Here is a 26,846-nt window from a genome sequence, read left to right on the forward strand (position 1 = left end):
TTCATTTGACCACAATTTTTGTCTGTATGCATACAAGCATGAGATTTTTAAAAGTGCCACTTTAAACATGAATTATATTAAAATGCATAAAAAGAAAGTCCCTCACATAAGGCATTTATATGTTAGAATGTTTTCCTCTTATATTTATTTGACTTATACATGCAAAATGCAGTATAAAAGAAGACTATTTGAGCTGAAATAGTAGATACATTCATTTATTTATTTTTGCAATAAATTGAAAGTTGAAAAAATAATAATCAATCAGTACCAAAATAATAGAAATCAAATAAAATACATAATGAAATGAAATAAAGATAAAGGAAAATAAATAATAAAAACATAGGAGGTAGGCTAAGAAATAGCTGTTGTAGGCCACCAAGATGGCTCACTTTGTAATGACACATGCTGCCGAGCCTGAAGATCTCACTTCTAGCCCTTGGACCTTAGATGAAGACAAAAAATAACCCCACAAGTTCTGACCTCCAAATGCAAAGAATGGCATTACTGCATCTCATACACAAAATAAACATTAATAAATAAGAATGAATATTTTTAAAAAAAGAATAGCCTTAAAAAAAAAACTAACCTCTTTCTACAAAATGATAGGAAAACAGTAGAGAGAGAAAGAGAAAACTGAATCAGGGTACAGTGTTATTGTTTCTATAGAAATCATTTCCATCCTTCCTGTTCTTTCATGCTCCATCACTTTAGGCCATTTTTACATTTTCAAGGAATTTTGAATGGGCTCTCCTCTAGCAGCTAATTATTCTCTCACAAATCTGCTCCCTCAGCAGACTACCCAGGATGCACTGTACCTCAGCCAGTGACTTCTACAGATTCCTCATTTCCTTGAGCAGTGCTTTCTTTCCTCGAGCTGTGAGAAGACCTACTTTTTTCCATTTTTCTTTGGGAATGCATATGAGCTAAATCATTGAAGAGTTTTCTCTCTACCTTCCCTGCCAACAGAAATGAATATATTCACAAATAATTGGATTGAGTTTTAATGATAAAAATAAAGTCTGAATATGAGTTATGAATGTATGTAATATTTTATTATAAGTGTATTTAATATGTCAAGAAACAATTTACCAACTACATATTCTTCCTGTACATGCATTTATTAAATAATAGTACTGTAATAAATATATTTTAATACCTTTACATTTGCCTAAAACAGTCCTAAAATTTACAAATAGAGAGATAGTTGACACCATGGAATATATGTAAAAATACATACATATATATGTACGTATATATGTACATTGTATACCTGGCAACATTAGTTTTACATATATTTGAGTAAACATTTCTATATTAATTCAAAAACCATTTTTAAAAATATATAACAATTTAATTTTTTTATGCATGCATACAATGAATTTCGATCATATCCAACCTCCTTGCAGACCTACCTCCCACCCACTGCCAGTTTCATGTCCTCCTCTTTGGTTTTTGTTTGTAAACGATCAACTGAGTCCAATTAGTGCTCTCATTATAAGAATGGGTATGGGGCCATCCCCTGGAATGTGGATGATCTGCTGCTTGGAACTACACCCTCTGTAAACTGATTCTTCCTTCTTCAGGAGGCACCAGTTTTCAGCAGTTCCTTTACTGGGTGTGCGGGCTCATTGGCCACTCCTCCCTCCTTGCTGGAGTGTTGACTGGTTGATCTCATTCACATAGTGGATAGGCAACCACAGTAGCTGTGAATTCATGAGCACTGCACTTCTATCACAGTCTTCAGCAACTTCTGGTTCTTGCAATCATTCCTACACTCTTCCACAAGGGATGCTCTCTGATCCTTGGAAGAGGGAGTATATAAGTGTGTGTGTGTGTGTGTGTGTGTGTGTGTGTGTATGTGTGTGTGTGTGTGCACCTTTTGTAGCCTCAGATGTGAACCTACTATTATTTTACTAAATGGACATAGCATTAAACTGCCCTCTAATTTGTAGCTTATACTTATACATTAGTGCAGTTTTCAGTACTCATAAGAAACTCACATCTGTTAATGGGAAGGGAATAGCTATCTATGGACTGCTCAGCCATAAATAGTTTCAGTTTAAGTAAAGACAAATTCTACATACAAGCATTTTGATGTTAGAGTATACTTTTTATAGGTTGAATTGCCTCTATTAGGAAAAAAGCCTCATATATTTTGTCTATATACTTATTTGCTGAATGTCCAGTAGTTGTCAAAATTAGGAAATGGCATTTCATGTTTGCTCATGTATTGATCATCTCAGATGCTTTTGTTCTTTTCATACACTAAAGTTTCTGTCTGGTGCCATTTTCATTCAGTATGAATAACTTCAATTCAGCATGTCTTGTAGGAAAGATTTCCTCACGATCAATTTTTTTTTCTGCTTTCATTGATCTGAAATTTTGTTTCATCCTCACAAATAAAGGTATTTTTAGCTGAATCTCTAAATGCAGCACTTTTGAAAACATAATTCGGCCTGTTTTTTTTTTTTTTTTTTTTGTTCCAGTGAGATGTCAGCTGTCATTGGGAGCCCTCTTCTCTTGCATATTCTCTTTCTTCTATCTATGATAACTTTGGGATTTGTTGTTGTTGATCTGTTCTGTGTCTTGCTTTGACATTTTGACTATGATATACTTTGGTACATTGTTATTGGACTTTTTTAAAAAAAGATTTGGATCAGAGCTATTGCATTTTCCTTTAAATTGGAAACAATTTTAGCCATTATTTCTCAAAAATGTTTCTTAGTGATCTATCCTTCTCTGGAAACTCAAGTACATGTGTGTTAGATATTCTCCTATTTTCCTATTGATCACTAAAATTCTCTGAACTTTTATTCTTTTCTGAAATATCTAAATAGACATTATGTTTACCTAGTGATTTTTTATTTTACATACTTATCTAACTATTTATGAGCCTCCACTTGTATCAGTTTTATTTATTTTAAAAGACTATTTCTATAACCACGATAAATACATATTCCTTTACATACTTGAACATTCTTGTGAAATATCTTTTTGAAGTCTTTATCTCAACAATTAATTCAGGATCTGTTTCTTTCACTTGATTATTTTTCTTGATTATGGTTCATATTTTTCTATATTTTCATATATATCTATGAATTTTACATACACTGGATGTTCCTCATGAATACAAATCTGTATTTAGATAGTCTTCATATAAAAGGCAGGGTCCTGTTCTGGTTAGTGTGCTTTCATGTTTAGTTTTATTATTTGGCAGAAAAATCTACTGTAACTTTGAGCTCAATTCATGATCACAGTATCCACTTGTATAGTAGAGCTTTTCTGTAATCCCAAGTTGAAAGGCTTAGGTATTTGGTAAATTAATTCCATTCTGGCTAAAATTAAACTCCAAACTCTTCTGGAAGTCCTCCATCATTGGGGTCATTGTTCCCTCATTGATGGCAGAGCAGGGATTCCTTCTAGATCTTATGAAATCAGTCTGAGAAAATCACATTGAGACCCATACCAATAACTAATGATGGTTCCTTGCACACTAACTACTGCCAATCTCAACTCAGCTCCTTTTACATAGAATTTCTACACTGCAAATTCCAGGAAACTCTGTAACCTAGAGAGTCTTACTGCCCATGTTCATGCAATTCAATTCCATGAGGCTTTACTTCTCTATTTCTTTTTTTCCAATTTAGTGTTCTTAATAATTCTCTGGGAATTTCACTTAATGCACCCTGGTCACACTTACTTCCCAGTTCTCCCAGGTCCACCCTAACCCTTGTGACCTCTCCTTCCCCACCCGACCCCCCAAAAAAGAACAACAAAAAAGTTCAATTTATGTTACTCATAATACCCACTGGAGTATGGTCAAAGTCCAAGTGGCCAGCCTCCTAAGGAAAAAAATGAGTGTTTCCCCGCCTGCACCCCTGCCAGAAGCCATCAACTGTAGAGCTACACTTCCAAATCCTTATCACAATTTTTATGAGTTCTCTTTAATGGCTTCCTGTATAGACTGTTACTTTGGGGGGTAGAGTGGGGTGGGGGTTGTCATAGAAGCCTTCAATTTCTTTATTTCTAAGTGTAAAGTCATGGTCATAAAATAGTGTATAACAGATTTTTTTCCTTTCTCTCTAGTATATGACCATGGTATACTGTTTTAATTCAGCAGTAGAAAATGTATGAACTAAATAATGTGTGTCTTATTATATCTTTCTTTTGTTTGAAGAGAATTACTATATTTCTTCTCTGTCATGATTGAAAATATAAATCTTAGGAAAACATCTTTATTGTTCCATAAAAGACATAAAGAAGACTAACATAGACTTATGGCAATCTAGAGTCATGATCATTTAGAGCAACAAGCCCCATATACCACATTTTAAAGTACAAAAATAGAAATGAACTTTGGCAATCAAATTAGTAAATTAACAATAAATCTGAAAAAACTTTATAGATTATTCATCTTCCTGTTAATAAATCTGAATGATCTTCATGTGTCAACAGTAATTAACATATAGGTGTTCCCATACTAAAATAAGTCAAAAGTATAGAGAATTAAATCCAGTATGTATACAGAATTATGAAAATGGAAGAATAAGTTGGTACATGCCAATTCCAGTGTAGAACATAGTGTATAAAAAATTTCTGAGGTATCAAACCAAGAACTCAGACAAAAGTACTCTGTACTTTTAAAGGAAATGCACAAATGTTAAATTTTTTAAATTGCTTTTACAAAATAGAACAACAAAATAACAAACATTTCATTCTTGTTTTTGAAACAACAGATGTCAGTAGAAAGGAAGGTGAAGAATATTGAGACATGATTGAAATGGAAGGGAAAGCTCTCCCTCCACAAAACACACAGAATAAATGTAACTGAGTTATGAAATAAAATGAATACTGACCAAGAAAATGAAAGCAGGGCAAATGAAACGAAATAGAACAAAAGTGGTGTTTACCAAAACATATAAAAGAAAGGAAAGAAATGAAACAGATATGGGAGAAGGCCTTACCTTAAACTAACAGGAATCTAGAAGACTAACTGAACATTCTTATCGGAACATGCTACACTAAAGCTTTGCATCTCTCACATTCGTGGCGAGTTAGAAGCTGCTGTACACAACATCCTGCATTGTGATTGGCTGGGGAGGAAAGGATGGGTTTGCCGCAGACTTTACCAGTGGATGAATGAGTAAAAGCAGGAAATACGACCACATTCTGTTCCTATTCACCATGCCTTCTAGAAATGAAAATGATACTAAAGTCAGCTTTCCTTTGTAGTTAACTGTTTTCATTTTCAGATGTATTTTTAAGATTATTATTATCGATTATTTCTTTTATTTTTGAGATTATAATATAATCATATATTAATTATAATATAATTGCATCACTTCCCTTCCTTTATTCTCTCTAAACCCTCCCTCCCATATATCCCTTACTGCCTCTTTCAAATTCATGGCCTCTTTTTTCTTCAACTATTGTTACATGTATGTACGTACATACATAGATACATACACACACATATATGTATGTATGTATGTATGTATGTATGTATATATGTATGTGTATATATATATATATAAAACACTATATATATATATATATATATATATATATATATATATATTCCTAAATACATAAATATACCCTGCTTACTCTACATAATGTTACTTGTATATATGTTTTCAGAGCTGACCATTTTGTATTGATAAACCCCTAGCATGCTCTTCCCTAGGGAAGACTGTTCTCCCGCTCTCAGCATTCCGAAGTTGCCTCTGGTTCAGGGTGTAGGCATGAGGCCTCCTGGGCTTTTCCCTGTCCACGTAGGCATGCCTGTTGTTGTCATCCTTGTGTAGCTTATATTTGGAAAGTGATGAGTCATTGTGAAGAAGGTGATATTGGAGTCCAGCACGATGGCTCAGCGGGTAAAGGTGCTTCCCACGTAAGCCCATTGGACTGAGTTCTATCCCCAGAACACATGTAAAGGTAGAAAGGAAGGACTGACTCCACAGGGTTGTCTTCTGATTGCCACATATGGATCACGGCACACATGCCCCTCCACACACCAACACACTACTAGTAAATAAAAATTATAAACTGAAAGTAAATAGAAATAGTGCTATGTCTTATATTGAAAGGTGTTTCCTTGACTTTGAGTAATTCTTTTAATTAGACTTGTTTTTATGTTATGATAAAACTATAATTTAAATTTCATATTTGCTCTTTTCTGTCATAGGTATAACATTTTCACTTTTATACTCAATTCTGCTCTTCATCCTCTCTCTTCCTCTCTCTGCTTCTCTATCCCCTGCTAGGTCTTTAAGGAGGACAATGTGCTAATATTTAAAGTTGTTTCTGTCAAGAAATGGGATTAGAATATAAACTTTCAAAGAAAAATTTTGTACTCATGCATTTCATATCATTATAAAATAGCAGTTAAATTTTTATAAAAATAATTTGTTTAAGAAAAAAAAATTGAGCCAGGCCATGGTGGTACACACCTTTAATCTCAGCATTCAGGAGGCAGAAGATGGCAGATCTCTGTGAGTTTGAGGACAGCCTGGTCTACAGAGTAAATTGCAGGAAAGCCAGGGCTATTATGCCAAAGAAAAGAAGAAAGAAAGAAAGAAAGAAAGAAAGAAAGAAAAAGGAAGGAAGGAAGGAAGGAAGGAAGAAAGAAAGAAACGAAGGAAGGAAGGAAGGAAGGAAGGAAGGGAGGAAGGAAGGGAGGAAGGAAAACTGAATTTTAAAAATGAAAAACAATGCAATACTGTAAGACTGAAGTGTACCTTTAAATATTCAAATACCTTGCTATATCTCACAGAGGATGCAGTCCATGTTTCTTTCAGAGCAAATATTAGTATTGTTTTAGGCTCATGGGTCACATGGTCTCCTGTGTAACTATGAAATCCTGTTACCTGAAGTGGATAGCAAGACAATGTACATGCAAATTACCCTGTTTCTAAAATATTATTTATAAAAGTGAGAAGTTAATTCATAGGCTCTGGCTATTGACTCCAGTGCATATTCATAAAATAACTTCATCAAAATATTGTTAGCCAAGAGGCTAAGGATATAATGCATTGGTACAGTACTTTGCATGCATTCAGGAGGTCCTAGGTTCAATTCCCAGAACCACAAAACAAACAGGAAAGCAACCAAAAGTATTATTAGCCAATCTCCTAACTTTTTATGTTGTAAGGTAAATTAATACCGAATAATCTTAATTTGTTTAATAATTTTATGTCTTTATTAATGATATGTTACTATAATACTCTTAATATGTAAAGAGGGAGTAATTTTGAATTTGGATAAACCTTAATATTTCTTGATATCTTAAAAATATCAAAATTTACAAAGTGAGGAGAAAACTTTTCTTAACATTTCTGAGGCACCAGGCTTAAAGTGATCTCTCTCCTATTTGCCCATTGGTCAAAGATGTCTACAGTAGAAATGTGTTGAACATCCAAGTACATTCAGTTAAGTCATTTCCTCTGTCTAAGGAGGAAATCTGCCACCCAGAGTCAAAACCCTATTCTGCTGGTTCTTGTCCAGGTCAGGGCTGGCATCCAGCTGTCTGCCTCTGGTGCAGAATTGCCCACTACATCATCTGATCACAGGAAATACAGCAAAGCCAAGGAGAAGATGCACAGTTAGAGGTCAATGATGCTCCTATTAGTGGTATATTTATGCTGACTTCTCTGTTCTGAGCACTTTTATTTACTGATTGTACTTTCTGTAATTTTACAATGGGTTTATAAATAACATTATTTTAAAAAGATTTGCCATTGCAGATGAAGGTGAATATGCACAGCATGTGTCCTGTTTTAAGGGACAGACCATCCATAAAATGGCAAATGGTGAAGACACAGTGGCTTCTTCTCCTCACTCATTTCCTGTAGCTCAGATCAATGGCTCTCAAACTTCAGCATGCATCTGAATTCCCCAGTGTGCTTGCTAAAACAGATTGCTGGGCCCCACTCCAGAGCGTCTGATTCAATAGGTTTGAGATGAGGCTGAGAATTTGCATTTTGGATCCTGTCCCAAGTGATGCTGATACTGCTAGTCTGAATGAAACACTCTGAAAAACACTTGTTTAGATTCTCATCCCCAAAGGCAAATTACAATTACCAGAGGAGGCATTAACACGCCGATGCCTGGATCCATCATGGATCAATTGAAAGGGAATATTTGGGGCTTGAAACTGGAGACGAGTACTTTCCAAAAGTGTGGCCAGTCATTGTAATGTATAGACAAAGCAGAGAAACCACGCAGAAAAATAGTGACCTAAGAAAGTTGACTGGATCTTAAGGATTGGTGGGAGGTTTTCTTTTCATAACACATTCTATTAGTTGGAGATAATTTTTATGTAATTATTTCAAGGTGTAAATAAATAGTATAGGGCCAGTAAGATTTTTCCAGTGGATAAAAGTGCTTGTAATAAGGCTGATAACCTCAGCATGATTGATAGAACCCACAATGGTGGGAAGGAGAGTGGACTACTGCAAGCTGTCCTCTGTCCTCTATGTGTCCCTAAAGAAACACTTTTAAAAGTAGTGTAAAGATAACACTAAATGGTTCCATAATTTGAAGGTAATTTAAATTTATTTGATCCTACTAATTGTTTTAAGTGCTTATATGATTATACAATGTTTCTTTGAAACTGTCCTTTGATGATTTGTGACAGCCTCACTCTGTAAAGCCATGCCATCCTTTAACTCTTGACTGCCTTGCCTCCTACATCATCTGATGTGGGGTCTTAAATTATAGGCACTATGCCTAAGATATTGTTACTGTAAATGTGTGTGTATGTGTGTGCATGCATGTGTCTGCTATTTTTAAATGATGCTGCATTTCAGTTCTTGTTTTTTTTTATTATTATTACTAGCATTGCATAAGATGCAACAACATTTAGATACAAAGTCCCAAATCCTTGTTCTTAATCTCACTCCACAGTGAACGGTGCAGATATACGTTATATGGACACACAGACTCTGTGAACAGCATTGAGTTTTTCCCTTTCTCCAACACTCTACTTACCGCTTCTGCAGACAAGACCTTATCTGTGTGGGATGCACGAACAGTAAGTCAATTACCTGTCTTCTACCCAGGTTAATTAGTTTAAGCATTGGTAGCCACTCTTTAGGTAATGGGTACAACTTTAAAAGTGTTGTAAGGAATGTAGGGTTAAAGTAAGCTGTTATGGTGTGTGTGTGTGTGTGTGTGTGTGTGTGTGTGTGTGTACACAAGAACATGTACCTGTCTGTGGTACTGGGGGCTCTATGCTATGTCATATGTGTAGATGTCAGAGGACAACTTTTCAGAGTTGGTTCACTCCTTACACATCACAGGTTCAAGAATGAAACTCTCATCCTCAGGCTTGATTTACACACTAAACATCTCATTGCTCCCCAAGCAGAAAGAAACTGCAATAGAGTAAAGAGGAGATAACACATAATTATTTTAAAGATAGATTTACAAAATTTGAAGACTAATAGGTTGTGTTTTCATTTTCATTTTAGTTACATCTGATGAGGATTTTATTGTTAAAATTAGATAATTCGCCAGGTGGTGGTGGTGCATGCCTTTAATCGCAGCACTCGGGAGGCAGAGGCAGGTGGATCTCTGTGAGTTTGAGGCCAGCCTGGTCTATGAAGCGAGTTCTAGGAAAGGCACAAAGCTACACAGAGAAACCCTGTCTTGAAAAACCAAAAAAAAAAAAAAAATTAGATAATTCAATTTGTGAAATAAAATGAAAATATTAAATAAAACATTGATGTCAAATTATTTATATAAAAATGGCAACTCTAGTCAAACAGTGATTTCACCAAGACCACACTAGTTCTGGTGATTTGTTTCCAAGTTTTAAAATTTATTTAAGAAATAAATGATAGCTGGGCGGTGGTGGTGCACGCCTTTTGTACCAGCACTTGGGAGGCAGAGGCAGGCAGATCTCTGTGAGTTCGAGGCCATTCTGGGCTACAGAGTGAAATCTAGGACAGGCACCAAAAAAAAACCCTGTCTTGAACCACAAAACAAAACAAAACAAAACCACCACCACCAACAACAACAAAAAACCCATAACAACCCCCTCCTAGGAATCACTCACATTTTAAAGTTCAAACTACATATGTTATTCTAGAGTTATTTTTCATATTTTGTCTGTACAACATGAATTATTACTGTTTTTTATTCAAATTATTCATGAAGTATTTAATGTGAGTGGATTTTATGTGGTGTTGAAAGGGTGTCCAGAGTTGTCACCTCTGTCCTGCCTGTGCAATGAGAACTGTGTGAAGCATCGACAAAGGTCACAGTGTTTGATTTGTAACATCAGCTTCATCCGTGGTATTAATCTTCCTTTCAGTGCTTAAAAGATGTAAATTTCTTAATACATGATGAAGGTCTGGGTGTGGAGAAGGTCTGGGTGTGGAGAAGGTCTGGGTATAGAGAAGGTCTGGGTATGGAGAAGGTCTGGGTATAGAGAAGGTCTGGGTATGGAGAAGGTCTGGGTATAGAGAAGGTCTGGGTATAGAGAAAGTCTGGGTATGGAGAAGGTCTGGGTATAGAGAAGGTCTGGGTATAGAGAAGGTCTGGGTATGGAGAAGGTCTGGGTATAGAGAAGGTCTGGGTATGGAGAAGGTCTGGGTATAGAGAAGGTCTGGGTATGGAGAAGGTCTGGGTATGGAGAAGGTCTGGGTATAGAGAAGGTCTGGGTATGGAGAAGGTCTGGGTATGGAGAAGGTCTGGGTATGGAGAAGGTCTGGGTATAGAGAAGGTCTGGGTATAGAGAAGGTCTGGGTATGGAGAAGGTCTGGGTATAGAGAAGGTCTGGGTATAGAGAAGGTCTGGGTATAGAGAAGGTCTGGGTATGGAGAAGGTCTGGGTATGGAGAAGAGGAGTGACATCCTTTTCTTGTTAGAGAAACATGGCTGCTCACGTTTGTCACATCAATGTGATCAATTACTCTTGAGGCACCTCTAAAATATTTTTGATGAGTTAGGAAAATTCCCAGTGGATTATATTCTCATAAATTAGTTTTAAGCTTCCTTTTCCACAAATATACACTAGTCTTAAATCATTAACACACCATAGCCACTTATTATTACAGGTAATGAAAGTGGAGACCTCCAAGTCAGTCTCCCAGTCAACTAGACGGATCCACTCTGAATTCTGTGGGGGTTGAGGAGTGTGATATAAATCTTTCTAATTACCAGATAGAGACTGCAAAAGAGGACAGAGTTTTGGAAACTCATGAAATATATGTCTTATGGTGTTGAATGTCTCTTTTCTCAAAGTTATAAAACAGTAAAACTACTTTATTAAAATTGAAAACTAAAATTGTTTTTCTGTCAGAAAATGATGTATTGTATAGTAAATTTAGTGAAAAATTATGATACCTTCCTAAAAACTCAGCATGAGTAGTTTAAAGGACTGTTTAAAACAAACGCCGTGAGGTTGTTTAGTCATTTCCTAGACCAATGAAAAGATTAAGGCTGCTGGTATTTTTTAAGACAAGGGATGTGTCTCCTGGAAAGTAATTGATGAACGACAAAAGGCAAGACGAAGTTCTAGGCTGGGTCAGAGCGGGGCTGGCAATGGTCAGTGTAGCTGGCGTTTACTCACTCAGCCAGTCCACAACCTGGTGGCCTTGACTGTGGCACCTGTCCAGAGATAGCCTGGTCCCGACTTCACTTTAAGAACCAGGAATCAATCTCTCTGAGTGCCTAAGAACTAGATAAACTAAGAGGTCACAAAAGAGCTAACATATTGTGTCCTGTCTCTGTGACCCCCGTCTTTGTCATGGTTCAGCTTCACTCTCCCAGGGGTGTGGAGTCCACAGACAAGAGCTGTGTACTCTGAGAGGAGCACTATAGCATTCAGAGTTCAGCATGCAGAGGGCTGGGGAAGCACAGCTAGCACCTCTTCTCTTGGGTTGTATTTCTCATGTAATATATCCTGAATGCTGGTTTCCTTTTCCTCTACGTCTCCCAGTTTCTCCCTTCCTCCCCTTCCATTCAGATGCCACCTGTCTGTCTCTCGTTAGAAAACAAATGGACTTCTAAGAGATAATAATACATATAATATAATATAAAACAAAAACTAACACATCCAAATTGGACAAAACAAACAGAAGGGAAAGATCCCAATAAAAGGCACAAGAAACAAATCCCATTGTCCACACACTCAGGAATCCCATAAAAACACTAAACTGGAAGTCATACTATATACAGAGAGGACCTGCAGGGTTCAAAGAGAGAAGAAAAATATATATTAATAAAATAATAAGAAAAAGTGAGTAGGAAGCCCTGACAGAACAGTATGAGACGAGGAATCTCCAAAGATGCCATTGAGTTTGTTTCTGAGGGTTCATTTCCAATTTAGTAATTTTCATTGGAGATCTTTGTGCCAAGCAACATCATAGGTCCTCAGAAAGCTACAGACAGAATCTTGTTCTCAAAGGATATGCAGACTTTTAGGGAGCAGGTACACGTGTGAATAAATTTAGGAGCAATAGTAATTATTATATATCCTATAATTGTTGATTTGGCTCTTTGTAGCATTTACTGAGTATTTCCTACCTTCAATCACTATACTTAAACATCTGCAAAATGCTTTGTAGAATTCACTTAAGTGGGTACCGTTTATTGCTTTACTCTTGTACTGGGGATACATGCTTATCAAGATAGAAAAGTTACCCAAGATCATCCAATGGAGCACAGACAGAGGCTGGTTCATGAAGCAGGATTCCTCTGCAACTTCCGGCTGATGTCTTCCCACCCTTGGCTATTTCTATGCCCCTGTGATCATCCAGCACTTTTAGCATTCTACCACAAAAGTTCAGAAACGATTTTCCATTAAACTGTCTTAGGCATTTACTAATGAACTAATCTTGAGTGTACATAAACATACACAGATACACACACAAACACATGCACACCTTTAAAAAAGGGTATTATAAATGGCAGTATTAATATTATTTTATAGCCTCTGATTTGGGTTGGTTCTAACAAAAGATACTAATAATTCTAAAGTGGCACTTATTTTTTAAAAGATGACTTAATATGCTTATATTTTCAAAATTTTCTCATTCAAAGATTAATTAATACAATTGATAAATCAAAACTTAGACCTGTGTATAGATTTATCAGCTACAAGAGCTGCAAATAATTCTTCACAAAGACAGAGAATCCTGAAAGGAAGAACTCTGGTCTGGTGAGATGGCTCAGAGGACTAAGGCACTTGATGCCAAGCCTTAGGATCTAAACTCAAGCCCAAGGATCTACATGGAGAGCTGACTCCTGCAAGGTGTTCTCTGACTTCTACCATGTAGTATGGTATACATACAGGCACACACACACACACACACACACACACACACACACACACACACACGTAGACATAGACACACACATACATCTACCAACTAAACAAAATATTTTGATAAAAATTTTCATGACATCAGTTAGTCTCAGGAAATATTTAAAGCTTTTAAATATTTTAAAACAATATAGAGAATTCTGCAGTTAAAGAATTTGCTACAACAACTTGCAAAGATTACTGCCCTTGCATAGATTTGGCAAAAGAACCTCTGACAAACATGTTATCTGATGTTCTGTAGCAGTTTCCTTTGAAAATGGTACCTTTTTTGTTCCCTATAATGTCACCTTTCCTTTGAAGGGATGACTAGATGTATAATTATTTTTAAAAATTATTTTCTGATTACACACTGTTAAGACACACTTGCCATCGCATAAAAGGTCAACAAATTAGGAATATATGAACCTGGCAGCAGTACTGGGGTGTGTGTGGATAAAGCACTAGTCATCATTACAACTTTTTAAAAAGTGTTTTGTTAAAAAACTAAGTGTGAAATTCTGTGGGAGCAGAAAACATCTTCTTGGCGGTCTCTGACTCACTAGAAAGATTGTGAAGATTCTAGTCATCAAAGGACAAGTTGGCATAAAATTAACCAAATTAAAAATACCTCTATTTCTTTTAAACTGCTATGAGCATTTCAGGATGTTAGACAGCCCTGGCGTTGTTCTCTTATACTGTTTGCTGCACACCTGGCTTTGGCAAACTTCATATTTTGCACATGTACTCTACCAACACTCACTGCTCTGTCTCTTAATTCCTGCAAGTTACCTGTTGTTGGTTTTTTCTCTTAGGCCCTTTGCTCTTTTGCCTCTTTGCTCTTTGGGGGGCCTGCCACACAGCTCCCAAATAAATACACAGGGAGGCTTATTCTTTCTTATAAATGCCCGGCCATAGCTTCGTTTATTTTTGGCCAGCCTTTTTGTTTTTAACTTAAATTATGCATATACATTTTGCCTCTGGGCTTTCTCCTTTTCTTACTTCTGTGTATCTTACCTTCACTCTTACAACATGGCTGGCTGGCTGGCTGGCTGGGTGGCTGGGTGGCTGGCTGGCTGGGAGGCTGGGTGGCTGGCTGGCTGGGTGGCTGGCTGGCTGGGTGGCTGGGTGGCTGGCTGGCTGGTGGTTGGGTGGCTGGCTGGCTGGTGGTTGGGTGGCTGGCTGGCTGGCTGGCTGGCTGGCTGGGTGGCTGGGTGGCTGGCTGGCTGGTGGTTGGGTGGCTGGCTGGCTGGGAGGCTGGCTGGCTGGGTGGCTGGCTGGCTGGGTGAGTGTGTGGCTGGCTGGGAGGCTGGCTGGCTGGGAGGCTGGCTGGCTGGGTGGCTGTGTGGGTGGCTGGCTGGCTGGGTGGCTGGCTGGCTGGCTGGCTGGGTGGCTGGGTGGCTGGGTGGCTGGGTGGCTGGGTGGCTGGGTGCCTGGGTGGTTGGGTGGCTGGGTGGTTGGGTGGCTGGGTGAGTGTGTGGCTGACTGCTAGTGTCCTCCTCTCCTCCTTTGTTGTCCCTTGATCTCTCTTGCTTGCTCTCGTTTTCTCCTTCTATTTATTCTCCCTGCCTGCCAGCCCCACCTATCCTTTCTTCTGTCTTGCTATTAGCCTTTCAGCTCTTTTACAACCAATCAGGTGTTTTAGACAAGCAAAGCAACACAGCCTCACAGAGTTAAACAAACGAAAAATAAAAGAATGCAACACATCTTTGCATTATTAAAACAAATGTTCCATAACATAAACAACTGTAACAGTTACACTCAGTTATTAAGCACACCAAATCTGTAGCACATAGAAATAGCTGTAGTATTTTCATTTTTTTCCCTCTTTAACTTAATTTATTTTATTATATTTGTGTTTTAATTTTACATATCAGCCATGGGTTCCCCTGTCCTCCCCCTCCCGCCCCCATCCCCACCTTCCCCCAGCCCATCCCCTCCATTCCCATCTCCTCCAGGGCCAAGACTCCCCATGGGGATTCAATTCAACCTGGTGTATTCAGTACAGGCAGGTCCAGTCCCCTCCTTCCAGGCTGAGCAAAGTGTCCCTGTGTAAGCCCAAGGTTCCAAACAGCCAGCTCATGCACTAAGGACAGGTCTAGATCCCCACTGCCTGGGTGCCTCCCAAACAGTTCAAGCTAATTGTCTCACTTATCCAGAGGGCCTGATCCAGCTGGGGGCTCCACAGCCTTTGGTTCATAATTCATGTGCTTCCATTAGTTTGGCTATTTGTCCCTGTGCTTTTCCAATCTTGGGCTCAACAATTCACATTCTTACAGTCCCTCCTCTTTCTTGACAATTGGACTCCTGGAGCTCCACCTGCGGCCTGACCAAGGATCTCTGCATCCACTTCCATCAGTTGTTGAATGAGAGTTCCAGCACGACAGTTAGGGTGTTTGGCCATCTGATCACCAGACTAGATCAGATCAGGCTTTCTCTTGACCATTGCCAGTAGTTCACAGTGGCTGTATCATTGGGGATTTCTGGGGACCTCTCTAGCACTTTGCTTCTTCCTGTTCACATGTGGTCTTCATTTATCATGGTCTGTTATTCCTTGTTCTCCCTTTCTGTTCTTGATCTAGCTGGGATCTCCTGCTCCCCTAAGCTTTCTTTCCCTCAAACCTTGCCCTTCATTACTCCCACTGTCCAATGTCCTTCAGGTTGTTCATGTATATTTCATCCATTTCTCTGTCATTGGGCGATCCCTGTGTCTTTCCTAGGATCCTGTTTTCTAGGTAGCCTCCCTGGAGTTGAGTATCAGTCTAGTCATCTTTGTTTTACATCTAATATCCTACTGTGAGTGAGTACATACCATGTTCATCCTTCTGATTCTGGGTTACCTCACTCAGGGTGATTTTTTTCTAGATCCATCCATTTGCCTGCAAACCTCATGGTGTCATTGTTTTTCTCTGCTGAGTAGCACTCCATTGTGTATATGTACCATATTTTCTTTATCCATTCTTCAGTTGAAGGGCATCTAGGTTGTTTCCAGGTTCTGGATATTACAAACAGTGCTGATATGAACATAGCTGAGCAAATGCCCTTGTGGTATGATTGAGCATTCCTTGGATATATGCCCAAGAGTGCTATAGCTGAGAAGGAAATCAGAGATACATCACCCTTTACAATAGCCACAAATGATATAAAATACCTTGGGGTTACTCTAACTAAGCATGTGAAGGACCTATATGACAAGAACTTTAAGTCCCTGAAAAAAGAAATTGAAGAAGATGTCAGAAAATGGAAAGACCTCCCATGCTCATGGATAGGCAGGATTAACATAGTAAAAATGGTGATCTTACCAAAAGCAATCTACAGATTCAATGCAATCCCCATCAAATTACCCACACAATTCTTCACAGACCTGGAAAGAATAATACTCAACTTCATATGGAAAAACAAAAAACCCAGGATAGCCAAAAGAATCCTGTACAATAAAACAACCTCTGGAGGCATCACAATCCCCGACCTCAAGCTCTACTATAGAGCTACTGTAATAAAAACAGCTTGGTACTGGCATAAAAACCAACATGTGGACCAATGGAATCAAATTGAAGACCCTGACATTAACCCTGCACACCTATGAACATATAATTTTTGACAAAGAAGCCAAAACTGTACAATGGAAAAAAGAAAGCATCTTCAACAAATGGTGCTGGCATAACTGGATGTCAATGTGTAAAAGGCTGCAAATAGATCCATGTCTGTCACCATGCACAAAACTTAAGTCCAAGTGGATCAAAGACCTCAACATAAATCCAGTTACTCTGAACCTGATAGAAGAGAAAGTAGGAAGTAGTCTCGAAAGCATTGGCACCAAAGATCACTTTCTAAATATAACACCAGTAGCACAGACACTGAGAGAAACAATCAATCAATGGGACCTGTTGAAACTGAGAAACTTTTGTAGACCAAAGGACAAAGCGACAGCCTACAGAATGGGAAAAGATCTTCACCAACCCCACATCTGACAGAGGGCTGATATCCATAATATATAAAGAACTAAAGAAATTAGGCATCAAAATGCCAAACAGTCCAATTAGAAAATGGGCTATAGAACTAAACAGAGAATTCTCAACAGAGGCAGCTCAAATGGCTGAAAGACATTTAAGGAATTGCTCAACATCTCTAATTATTCAGGAAATGCAAATCAAAATGACTCTGAGATACCACCTTACACCTGTCAGAATGGCTAAGATCAAAAACACAGAAGACAGCTTATGTTGGAGAGGATGTGGAACAAGGGGAACTCTCCTCCACTGCTGGTGGGAATGCCAGCTTGTACAGCCACTTTGGAAACCAATATGGTGCTTCCTTAGAAAACTGGGAATCCATCTCCCCCAAGACCCAGCTATAGCTGTAGTATTTTCAACAATTGGTCTTTTGAAAGCTTCAGTCTGTCACTCCAGGCACCTAACCACATCTCCCTCCTTGGTGAATTTGTCTCTGTCATGAAAGGCATAGTTCATCCTTCCACAAGAATTCTTCATGCCTCTAAGGTCAGATATTTGGAGAGGCAACCAAGGAAATTCTGTATGCCTTACAACTTCGTCAATTATTTCTTTGTAAAGTATTTAATTTTGTATTTGATAAATGAGACATTATTTTCCCTACCAAATGCCAAATCACACCAATTTGTTAACATATTAGACAGTGACTAATGGCTTCAATGATGTGGTAGAAACATACCTTTAAAAAGTCAAATGTACTTATTGTTTCCCTATAAGCATGTGACTGAATCAGCTCATATGTACTTTATAAACCACAGCATAGCAGTAGCACAAAGTCTTTAAGCCAGGATCCAAACCCACAACCTATAGCTTATTACCAGGGAGACCTTGAACAAAGTGCATAAATATCTTGGCCTTAGTTTCTTCATTTATAAGATATGTACAGTAGTGGTACATACCATGCAATAATGTTATGAATGTGAAATAAATCACACAAACAATTTACAAACACAATTCATAAGAATTTTTTAGTCGGGCAGAGGTGGCACACGCCTTTAATCCCAGCACTTGGGGGGCAGAACCAGGCAGGTCTCTGTGAGTTTTGAGGCCAGCCTGGTCTACCAAGTGAGTTCTAGGAAAGGCGCAAAGCTACACGGAGAAACCCTGTTTCGGAAAAAAAAAAAAAAAAAAGAATTCCGTATTTCTGATGTTTTGGAACTCTTACACCATACTATAATTACTTTTCTATCATGAAACTCCTATGAGATTTTCCCCCTCAAATTTAACAATCGTTATCGTAGTAGGTGTCCAGTGGTGGAGGAGGGATGGAGGCATGAGGAAAAGTGAAAAGAAAACTTATTTCCCAACTCAAGACTTACGTCATATTCTTCCTGTATAGTCGTCTCCATTTATTTCCCTTTCTGTCCTTACTGATGCCAATGCACACACCACTGAGCACTTACCATGTTTAGCTAAATACTGTATGAATACATGACTTCTTACACTTACAGATATCCTGTAATCCCATAAATTTTATCCATTTATAGGCTATAACAAAAGTAATTGTTTTATCATTGAAAATGATATTTTCCAAAGGCTAACACGCACATACAAAATAGTATCTTCCCATTGCCAGCTAAAAATGCTGTTTATATTAATTATAAATTAAAAGGTAGAGTGATGTTATTTGTGATATTTATGAAAAGATGTGTGGAAAGTTTGTATATACAAATAAATGCAATAATTTATCAGAATTAAATAACATTTTAAAGCCTTATGGTCATTAAATTGATTTATTTTATATACAGTGACTTATTGTGATTAAAATACTTACGTGCAATTTTTAGGATACAGTGGGTTATCTTAGGCAAATGCTGTTCTATCACAAGTGTGAACAAATACCAGTTGTTTTCAAAAGTGATACTATGAAGGATGATAAGTTAAACAAAACCATCTATGTTTCCTACAGGCCAAGTTCACAGACTTCTAGACAAGATTTGCTTAATGATATAAACCTCTCAGTTTGATATAAACAACCAATTTCAGTGATAAAGACCAACTGGGTGACTATCTATACCATAAGACAATCATTGTGTAGAAGTCTATGAACTTTGCACAGACTACAAAATCCATGTTACTTTTATATATTTTGAAGATACGTTTCTGGCAATTTTTTTTCATTGTTCCTTTTAACTTGGAATTAAATGCAATCCATTCAGCTGGCTATTTGTTCTGTTAGACACTTTAGACAGTTTAATTATCACAAGGAACAGTGAAATTTCCAGAATAATTTAACCATATTACTTAAGAAAGTGAAAATAAGATAAACGATTTTTAAAAAGAGTTATACTATTAATGGTCCTTTTCTAATTACGACCCAGTCCCTCAAGCATCAGAGTCCATTTCCTTGTGGGCTGCATCATAACACTTCCATTTTATTTTTTGTTTTTGTTTTTTGTTTTTTCGAGACAGGGTTTCTCTGTGTAGTTTTGTGCCTTTCCTGGAACTCGCTGTGGAGACCAGGCTGGCCTCGAACTCACAGAGATCCACCTGTCTCTGCCTCCCAGTGCTGGAATTAAAGGCGAGCGCCACCACCGCATGGCACAGCACTTCCATTTTAAAGCCACACAAAGTAAAGAAAGGCCTCTGCAAGCAAGTGCGTTCTCCATTGACCTGGTGTTGATGTGGAGACGTGACAATGCTCTAACCTCAACTTCGCTGTCTCATCCACTTTGTCATCCTTTTACTCAGAGTCAGTGAACTACGTGGTCAAGCAATTGGTGGAGGCAAACCAAAGCAGAGCCCGTAGTTTCAGATGTGGTAGAAGTTTTAACCTATATGATTGAATGACTAGGGAGACTGACTGGACTAGGGCCTCTGCACAAGTGAGACATTTGTGTAGCTTGATCTGCTTGGGGTAGCAGCGGGGGGCGGGCAGTAGGATCAGGATCCATCCCTGGTGCATAAGCTGGCTCTTGGAGTGCACTACCTATGGTAGGACACCTCCCACAGCCTAGATGCAGACCTGCTTCTACTGTATGTACCAGGTTCTGCTGACTCCCCATGGGAGGTATTACCTTATTGGAGGAGGGAATGGGGTTGAGCTGGGGGGCAAAGCTGGAGACTGGGAGGAGGGAAGAGAAGGGGGATCAGTGATTGGCATGTAAAATGAATAAAAAATTTAATAATAAAGAAGAAAAACCTGGCATCATAATAATGAGATTATCTTAATCATAGAATGAACTTTGCCATACAAAGATAGCCCTCTATTACCTCCAGCCTTTTCTGCCTTATATGTAGTAAGATGTGGGTTTGAAAGTCAGATAGAAAATTGAATCTAGGTTCTGTAACTTCCTGGTTGTGTCTGGTAACTATGATATTTAACAGCTCTAAAGTTCAAGATCCGCTTTTTAAATGAGAATAAAAGTTAAATAAGTCTTAGCCATATGTGTGTGTGTGTGTGTGTGTGTGTGTGCGCGCGCGCGCACACACACACACACACACACACACACACACACACACACACACGGCCCAAAATGTCATTTATTTGTTCCTTTATAGGCATCTGAAAATTGTGGCATGGTCTTCTCCTGGATTGCACTTCTCTCTCCTTGGAGGACAGGTTGAATGATGCTTAATGAAACTGAATGATTCTGTAACACATCCCTTAGCTCAGTGTTTGCTCTGTTGCTGTCACTTTGAGGAATTCAGTGACTGTTACTCATTGAGCTAATTTGTATTTCCGCAGCTGTATAGTGTCGATCTGACCTGCCTTGCTGCCTGTAGTTCCTTAATTTCAGTTCAGCATGTAGAAATTACTTAGGAATAATCTTGTCACCATTATTTATTCTTTTGCACATTTGGCCTATTAAAACTTCAGTGATGACAGCTTGGCTGTACCTTGTGTAGACTTAACTTGGAATTCATTAGAGCACCACATGCTAATTATACTTTTTATGTATCATTGATGAAATTGGAAATTAAATGTAGTGTTTTTTGGCAAGTGTCTCTAGCATCTTACTGTGATTGTGATCAGTGTAAAATAAAATTTCATCTCTTATCACATAAATCTATAGCACAAGAAAACTAATAACAGTGAATTAAAGTGCATTTTTTGATAATCACTGATGCCCCTTCTAATCATGTATTTATCTACCATTCCTTACACTCAAACCTTTCATTTAATATAAATGTAAAAAATGGTGAGCAGTTTCATGTTACCTATTAGGTTAGGTGATTGTACACCTTGGACATAGAAGTAAAAACTTCTAAATGTATTGAGAAACAAAATTAAATTATTTGCTTTATTAAAAAATCACAGTGATCATTTGGTGTTGTTTCTGTCACATAGCATTAAGTATTAACATTTGTGTAGAAATCTGGAGCATAGGAAATGGGGAGAAGCAGGACAAATAATATTGGAAAATATAAACTAACGGTGATAAAAGAATTAATTCAATGGGGAAAGTAAGTTTGTTTTCCATGAGCTACTCTTGGAAAAACCAATATCAAGCTGTATTTATTGATCTTATGGCTTACACTAAATTTATCATCTTATAATTTATAAATATATATAGATACAAACAGAACATACATCTGATAAAATATAAAGCATATTTAAATAGAAAAATCAGCAGCTTTCCTCTCAGATAATAAAATGTTTTAAATTAAAATGTAAATTAATAACACCAACTAAAGATATGCTGTATAACCAAAGATATTTTATAGTATAAAAGAATTCATCTCCACAACAGTGATGATATGTAAACAAATATTGACGCACACATAAATGATAGTCCAGATTTTTTAATGTGTGGAAGCAAGCCTACCACATAGCTTCATTATAAAGTAATTTGTAGATGGAATGAAATCCAAAGGGAGTTCTAGATATTGTTTTTGATTTGAGTGATTTTTGAAAATGAATAGTTATTCATTTTTCATATGATTAGATAGAAGCAATTGATAAATAAAATTTTAAAAGAAGATTAATAAAGAAGACAAACTCATAGGCATTTAGTTATACTTTTTCTATAAAATATAATGTTGAAAACAGATGACACATTGATAACCCTGCCGAGAAAACAGCCTGCAGAGGCAGGAGATGGATTGGAGAATGCACTGTGTAATATATTCCTTTATTTAAAAAGGAAAAGTCTCCTTAGATCGCCTTTATTTTCTTCGTTATTTTGTTCTTGTTCTTCTGCTCTCTGTTTTGTTGTTTTTTGGTTTTGTTTGTTTGTTTAGCTTTTCCTTCTTTCTCCACCTCAGGCACTGCGATTCTAGGTATTCATTCCCATGTCCAGTCATATTGCGGTGGTGGGGTGTGCAACCAGGGCATTATGTGTGCTAGCAGCACATTGCTGAGCGACATCCCCATCCCCACTCCTTGATGTTCACAAAGAATCTCCACTGTCAGCATTTTCTCTCGGTGTCACCACTTGGACTGTTGGTTTCTCATTCCTAACTCCTCAGCTTCTATTTCTCATTTGTCTCCAAACCTTGGATATCTGGTTACAGTGTCATCTAATTTGAAGACCCTTTGTGGTGTTTGGTCAATGAATTTTTGTTCTAATGTTTTAAATTTCTTAATTACACAAGCAAAATCATGTTCAACAGAAGTGGATTTTTCAAACATACGAACAAAACCAAGGCACCTTAAATAAACGAGTTTACCTTTCAATATTAGAAGCTTTCAAATTTTTATGTATTTCCATTATGCTTGCTCTATTCACAATAATTCATATGGAGGTCTATGCCTAGTTTTGTATAACTAATTTGCTTTACTTGCCTTATTTTCCTTAACTTAATCTTGAGTATTTTATGTATTAGTATATGCACATTTTAATTCTTAATTTTAATGCAATCACTGATATGTTATAATAAATTTTATAGAGATATCAATGTTTGACATTGGAACTGTTCATATATCACTCCTTTATTCAGCACATCATTATTCATGGTATTTGAGGCATAAAAACCCAAGTTCCCATTGATAGATGAATGGATGATCACCCTTATTTCCCTTTTTATTTTGGCACTACATACTGCCCTTGTGAAAAACCAATTTATATTTGTACATTCTTATGTACTATATAAAGGACTACTACTTTTTAATGGCATATTTAGGAGTTTGAGGCACACCTGACATCAATATTTTGAAGATTTCGTCAATAGCCTCTGTGTTTCTGTGAGATCTATTCTGTCAGTCTTCACTGAATAGCCTGGCCCAGCACTGTGCTTGACATCTCCGAGGGCCACTTCCCTCATCAAGGCTTTTCTTCTGCATCATGTTGCTTCTCTGCCCGGGGCATTCTGTTAGCACAGCTTAATGGTTCAAATTTAAGTTGAAAGAAGTTAATGCTCCTGGCAGTAAATGGGAGACAGCAGATAAATAGCCCAGCCTCACTTTCCCTAAGAAAGTGAAGTATATTTTATATAATATTTAATTAGTACAAACCTTGGAATTTTCCTAAAACAATCTCATTCTAGGCTTTTTCACTTTTTCTTCCCCCTTTCTCATAGCTTTGCCTTTATTTGCTGATTCGCCACTCAGAGAAAATCCTTCAATATTGTTGTTTGGTTTTGCTCTTTTGGGGGGCCCAGCACCCAGCTCCCTTACAAATCATTCACAGAGGCTTGTTCTTAATTATAAATGCCTGGCCTTAGATTGGCTTGTTTCTAGCCAGCTTTTCTTTAATAATGCAGTTTATCTTTTGCCTTCGGGCTTTTACCTTTTTCTACTTCTGTATATCTTTCTTTCTTATTCCATTGCTGGTTGTGTGGCTGGGTGGCTGGCCCCTTGCATCTTCCTTCTTCTCTCACTCTTTCTTCTTTTTTCCTACCAGGCTTCTCTTTCAATTTATTCTCTCTGCCTGACAGCCCCACCTACCCTTTCTCCTGCCTTGCTATTGGCCATTCAGCTCTTTAATAGACCATCAGGTGATTTATACAGGCAAAGTATCACAGCTTCACAGAGTTAAACAAATGCAACAGAAAAGAATGCAACACATCTTTGCATCATTAAACAAATGTTCCATGACGTAAACAAAAGTAACACATCTTAAAATAATATTCTACAAGAAATCAAAATATTTATTGCAGTTATATTTTGATGGGATCTGCCCTAATGAGCAGAGACCCTCTTCATCTAGCTGTACATGGCAGGTCTCAGGCACCTTGCTCATAATGCAGCAAAGGTGATGGGGGCATTTTGGCTTCACTTTGCCTCTTTGTCCTTATTGGTTTCGCATTGTCTAGCTCTGTCAGAAAGGAAGGGTCTTAAATAGATCATATTGATCTTGATATTGCCTCACTGCAAGCGCTTGACCCTATCGTGTATTTCACAAATGGTGAATCTCATTTTGTCAACAGTTACAAGTGAACACAGGCATGGGATTCAAAATGGAAAATAAACTGACAATACATGAACACCCTTCAGAGGTGTAGTGATCACCTGAATTGGGAGAAGATAGAATACAGATTCTGGGAGGGAGAGCAGGCAAGGTTAGAGAAAACATGGAGACTCACCAGAGGACCACAGTTCTGCTCTCTAGAGTAAAATTAGGAGGCATCTATGTGCCATTTAAGTTAGAAGGTACAACTGGATCTAGTTCATCTGACTATGAGAAACCATGGGTTTTAGGTCCTTGATAAAGACTAGCTCCAGAAGCTAATACAATGAAGAATTAGGAGTAGGTAGAAAAAATATTATCCCTGTGAATTTTTTATATAGGTGTTCTTTGGAGGCCTACCAAGTGTTTCTGGTTTGGAAAAGCTGACATATACACACTATAGTGGAACAAATACTGACTTAAAAATAGAAACAACTATGAAGCAAACAATGGTTTTGTTTTATGTAAAAGATTTAAGTGACACTAACTATTGAGAAGTGTGAAAAATGTTGACAGAGCACACCTCTGATAAGCCATGAAAAGTTATTCAAATAAATAAGCTGGCAGAGGGAAACAATGAGACTCAGAAGTCGCAATGTGTACCATCTTGCTGCAATCAAGGGAAGAGTACGTGTTTTAGGTCAATGTAGATAAAAAAAAATTAAAAAATTCAAATAGGGGGATTGTTGGAAGAAAAGGGGGGTTTGACCAGGAGAAATGAGTGGTGAGAGAGGGAAGTGGGGTGAGGGCATGTGTGTGGAATTATCCAAGACTAATAAAAAGTGGACTGGACCAAACGAAGGTGATATGGGCATAGCAACTAATAATGTATAAGGTAGATTGACATCACAGCAAAGGCCTACTCAGATATTTCAGATTGGTACTATGAAGACCAATTTCACAAAGCAATTTCACATGTATAGAGTGCCCGTGCTCTGATGAGTATGTGGAAGTGAGACAGGGGAAAAGAGGCCAGCCTGAAGGGAGTGCAGTCCATGACTTGAGGAATTTACAGTTTATTGGTCTATTAAGTCCAGTTAGCAATAAATATTAATTAAATGTTACTTATTAACTTAAATACAGTGAGAACAAGGCACCAGGTCTTCTGCAACTGCATTATGTTCAGAGGGGTGGCTTGGTCAGATTTTAAATTTTCTAGAAGGTACTCAGGCTTTTCTGATGAGGGGAGATTGAAAGAAGCAAGAAACTGGCAATCATAGCGGCAGACTTTGGTGGTATTCAAATAAACTAAGAGACATGGAAGTGATGAGTCCATCACTTATAGTTTATTCTCTAAGGAGTGCACCCATGTGTTTACTTGCTTTTTGAGACTTTAAGTTTCTGTCTTACTAAGTAAAATATCACATCCTACACTGCACTGAACAATTCCAAGTAGTAACATTTTGCTCTATGTCTATTCTTTAAGTCTGACATACAAAAACATATGTAATTTCTCAAAAATATTTGAAAGTAAACCATAAGCAAAATACCCCATTTGTTTATAATTAAAACAGTATGTTTATTTAACAGAGGTGAATTTTCTTGCCCTTAAGAAAACAGGTCAAGCCAGGCGGTGGTGGTACACATCTTTAATCCCAGCACTCAGGAGATAGAGCCAGGTGGATCTTTGTGAGTTTGAGGCCAGGCTGGCCTACAGAGCAGGATCCAGGACAGACACCAAAACAACACAGAGAAACCCTGTCTCGAAACAACCCCTTCCCGCTCCCCCCAAAAAAAGAAAATGGGCCAAATAAGTAAATTGCCATTGGCATGATAATTGTCTAACCATAAATAGACATTATTCAAATTTGTGCCTTTGTCCTGACACCTCTGTATAAGAACCATGTGTGAGTGTCTGGTTATTATATCTGTTTAGTTCTCTTTAATCTGGAAGAGTTCCTCACTCTTTCATATTGCTTCATGATATTGAAATTTTTAAAAGAAGAGGTTGGTCATTTATAGACAGTTCTTGTGGCAGTTTGAAAGAAAATAGCCCCCACAGGGAATGGTACTATAAGGAGGTATGGCCTTCATGAAGTAGGTGTAGCCTTGTCAAAGGAAGTGTGTCAATGTGTGGCTATGAAGCTCTTTTGCTTAAGTTTCCCTCTGTGTGACAAGGAGTAGACTTCCTGTTGCTTACAAGATATAGGACCCTCAGCTACTTCTCCAGCACTGTATCTGCCTGCCAGCTGCCATA

The 26,846-nt window shown here is 37.8% G+C and overlaps 1 protein-coding gene across 1 annotated transcript in view; it reads left to right on the forward strand.

Annotated features, from left to right (window-relative positions):
* Spag16 (sperm associated antigen 16) overlaps positions 1-26,846 on the forward strand; it is a 443,187-nt gene that overhangs the window by 109,493 nt on the left and 306,848 nt on the right. Inside the window, exon 3 of the mRNA XM_036173632.1 lies at positions 8,908-9,034. Within this exon, the coding sequence (XP_036029525.1) occupies positions 8,908-9,034 (127 nt within the window). The remainder of the gene's footprint in view (positions 1-8,907; positions 9,035-26,846) is intronic.

Source organism: Onychomys torridus, chromosome 23, assembly GCF_903995425.1.
Source record: "Onychomys torridus chromosome 23, mOncTor1.1, whole genome shotgun sequence".
Lineage (NCBI taxonomy): Eukaryota > Metazoa > Chordata > Mammalia > Rodentia > Cricetidae > Onychomys > Onychomys torridus.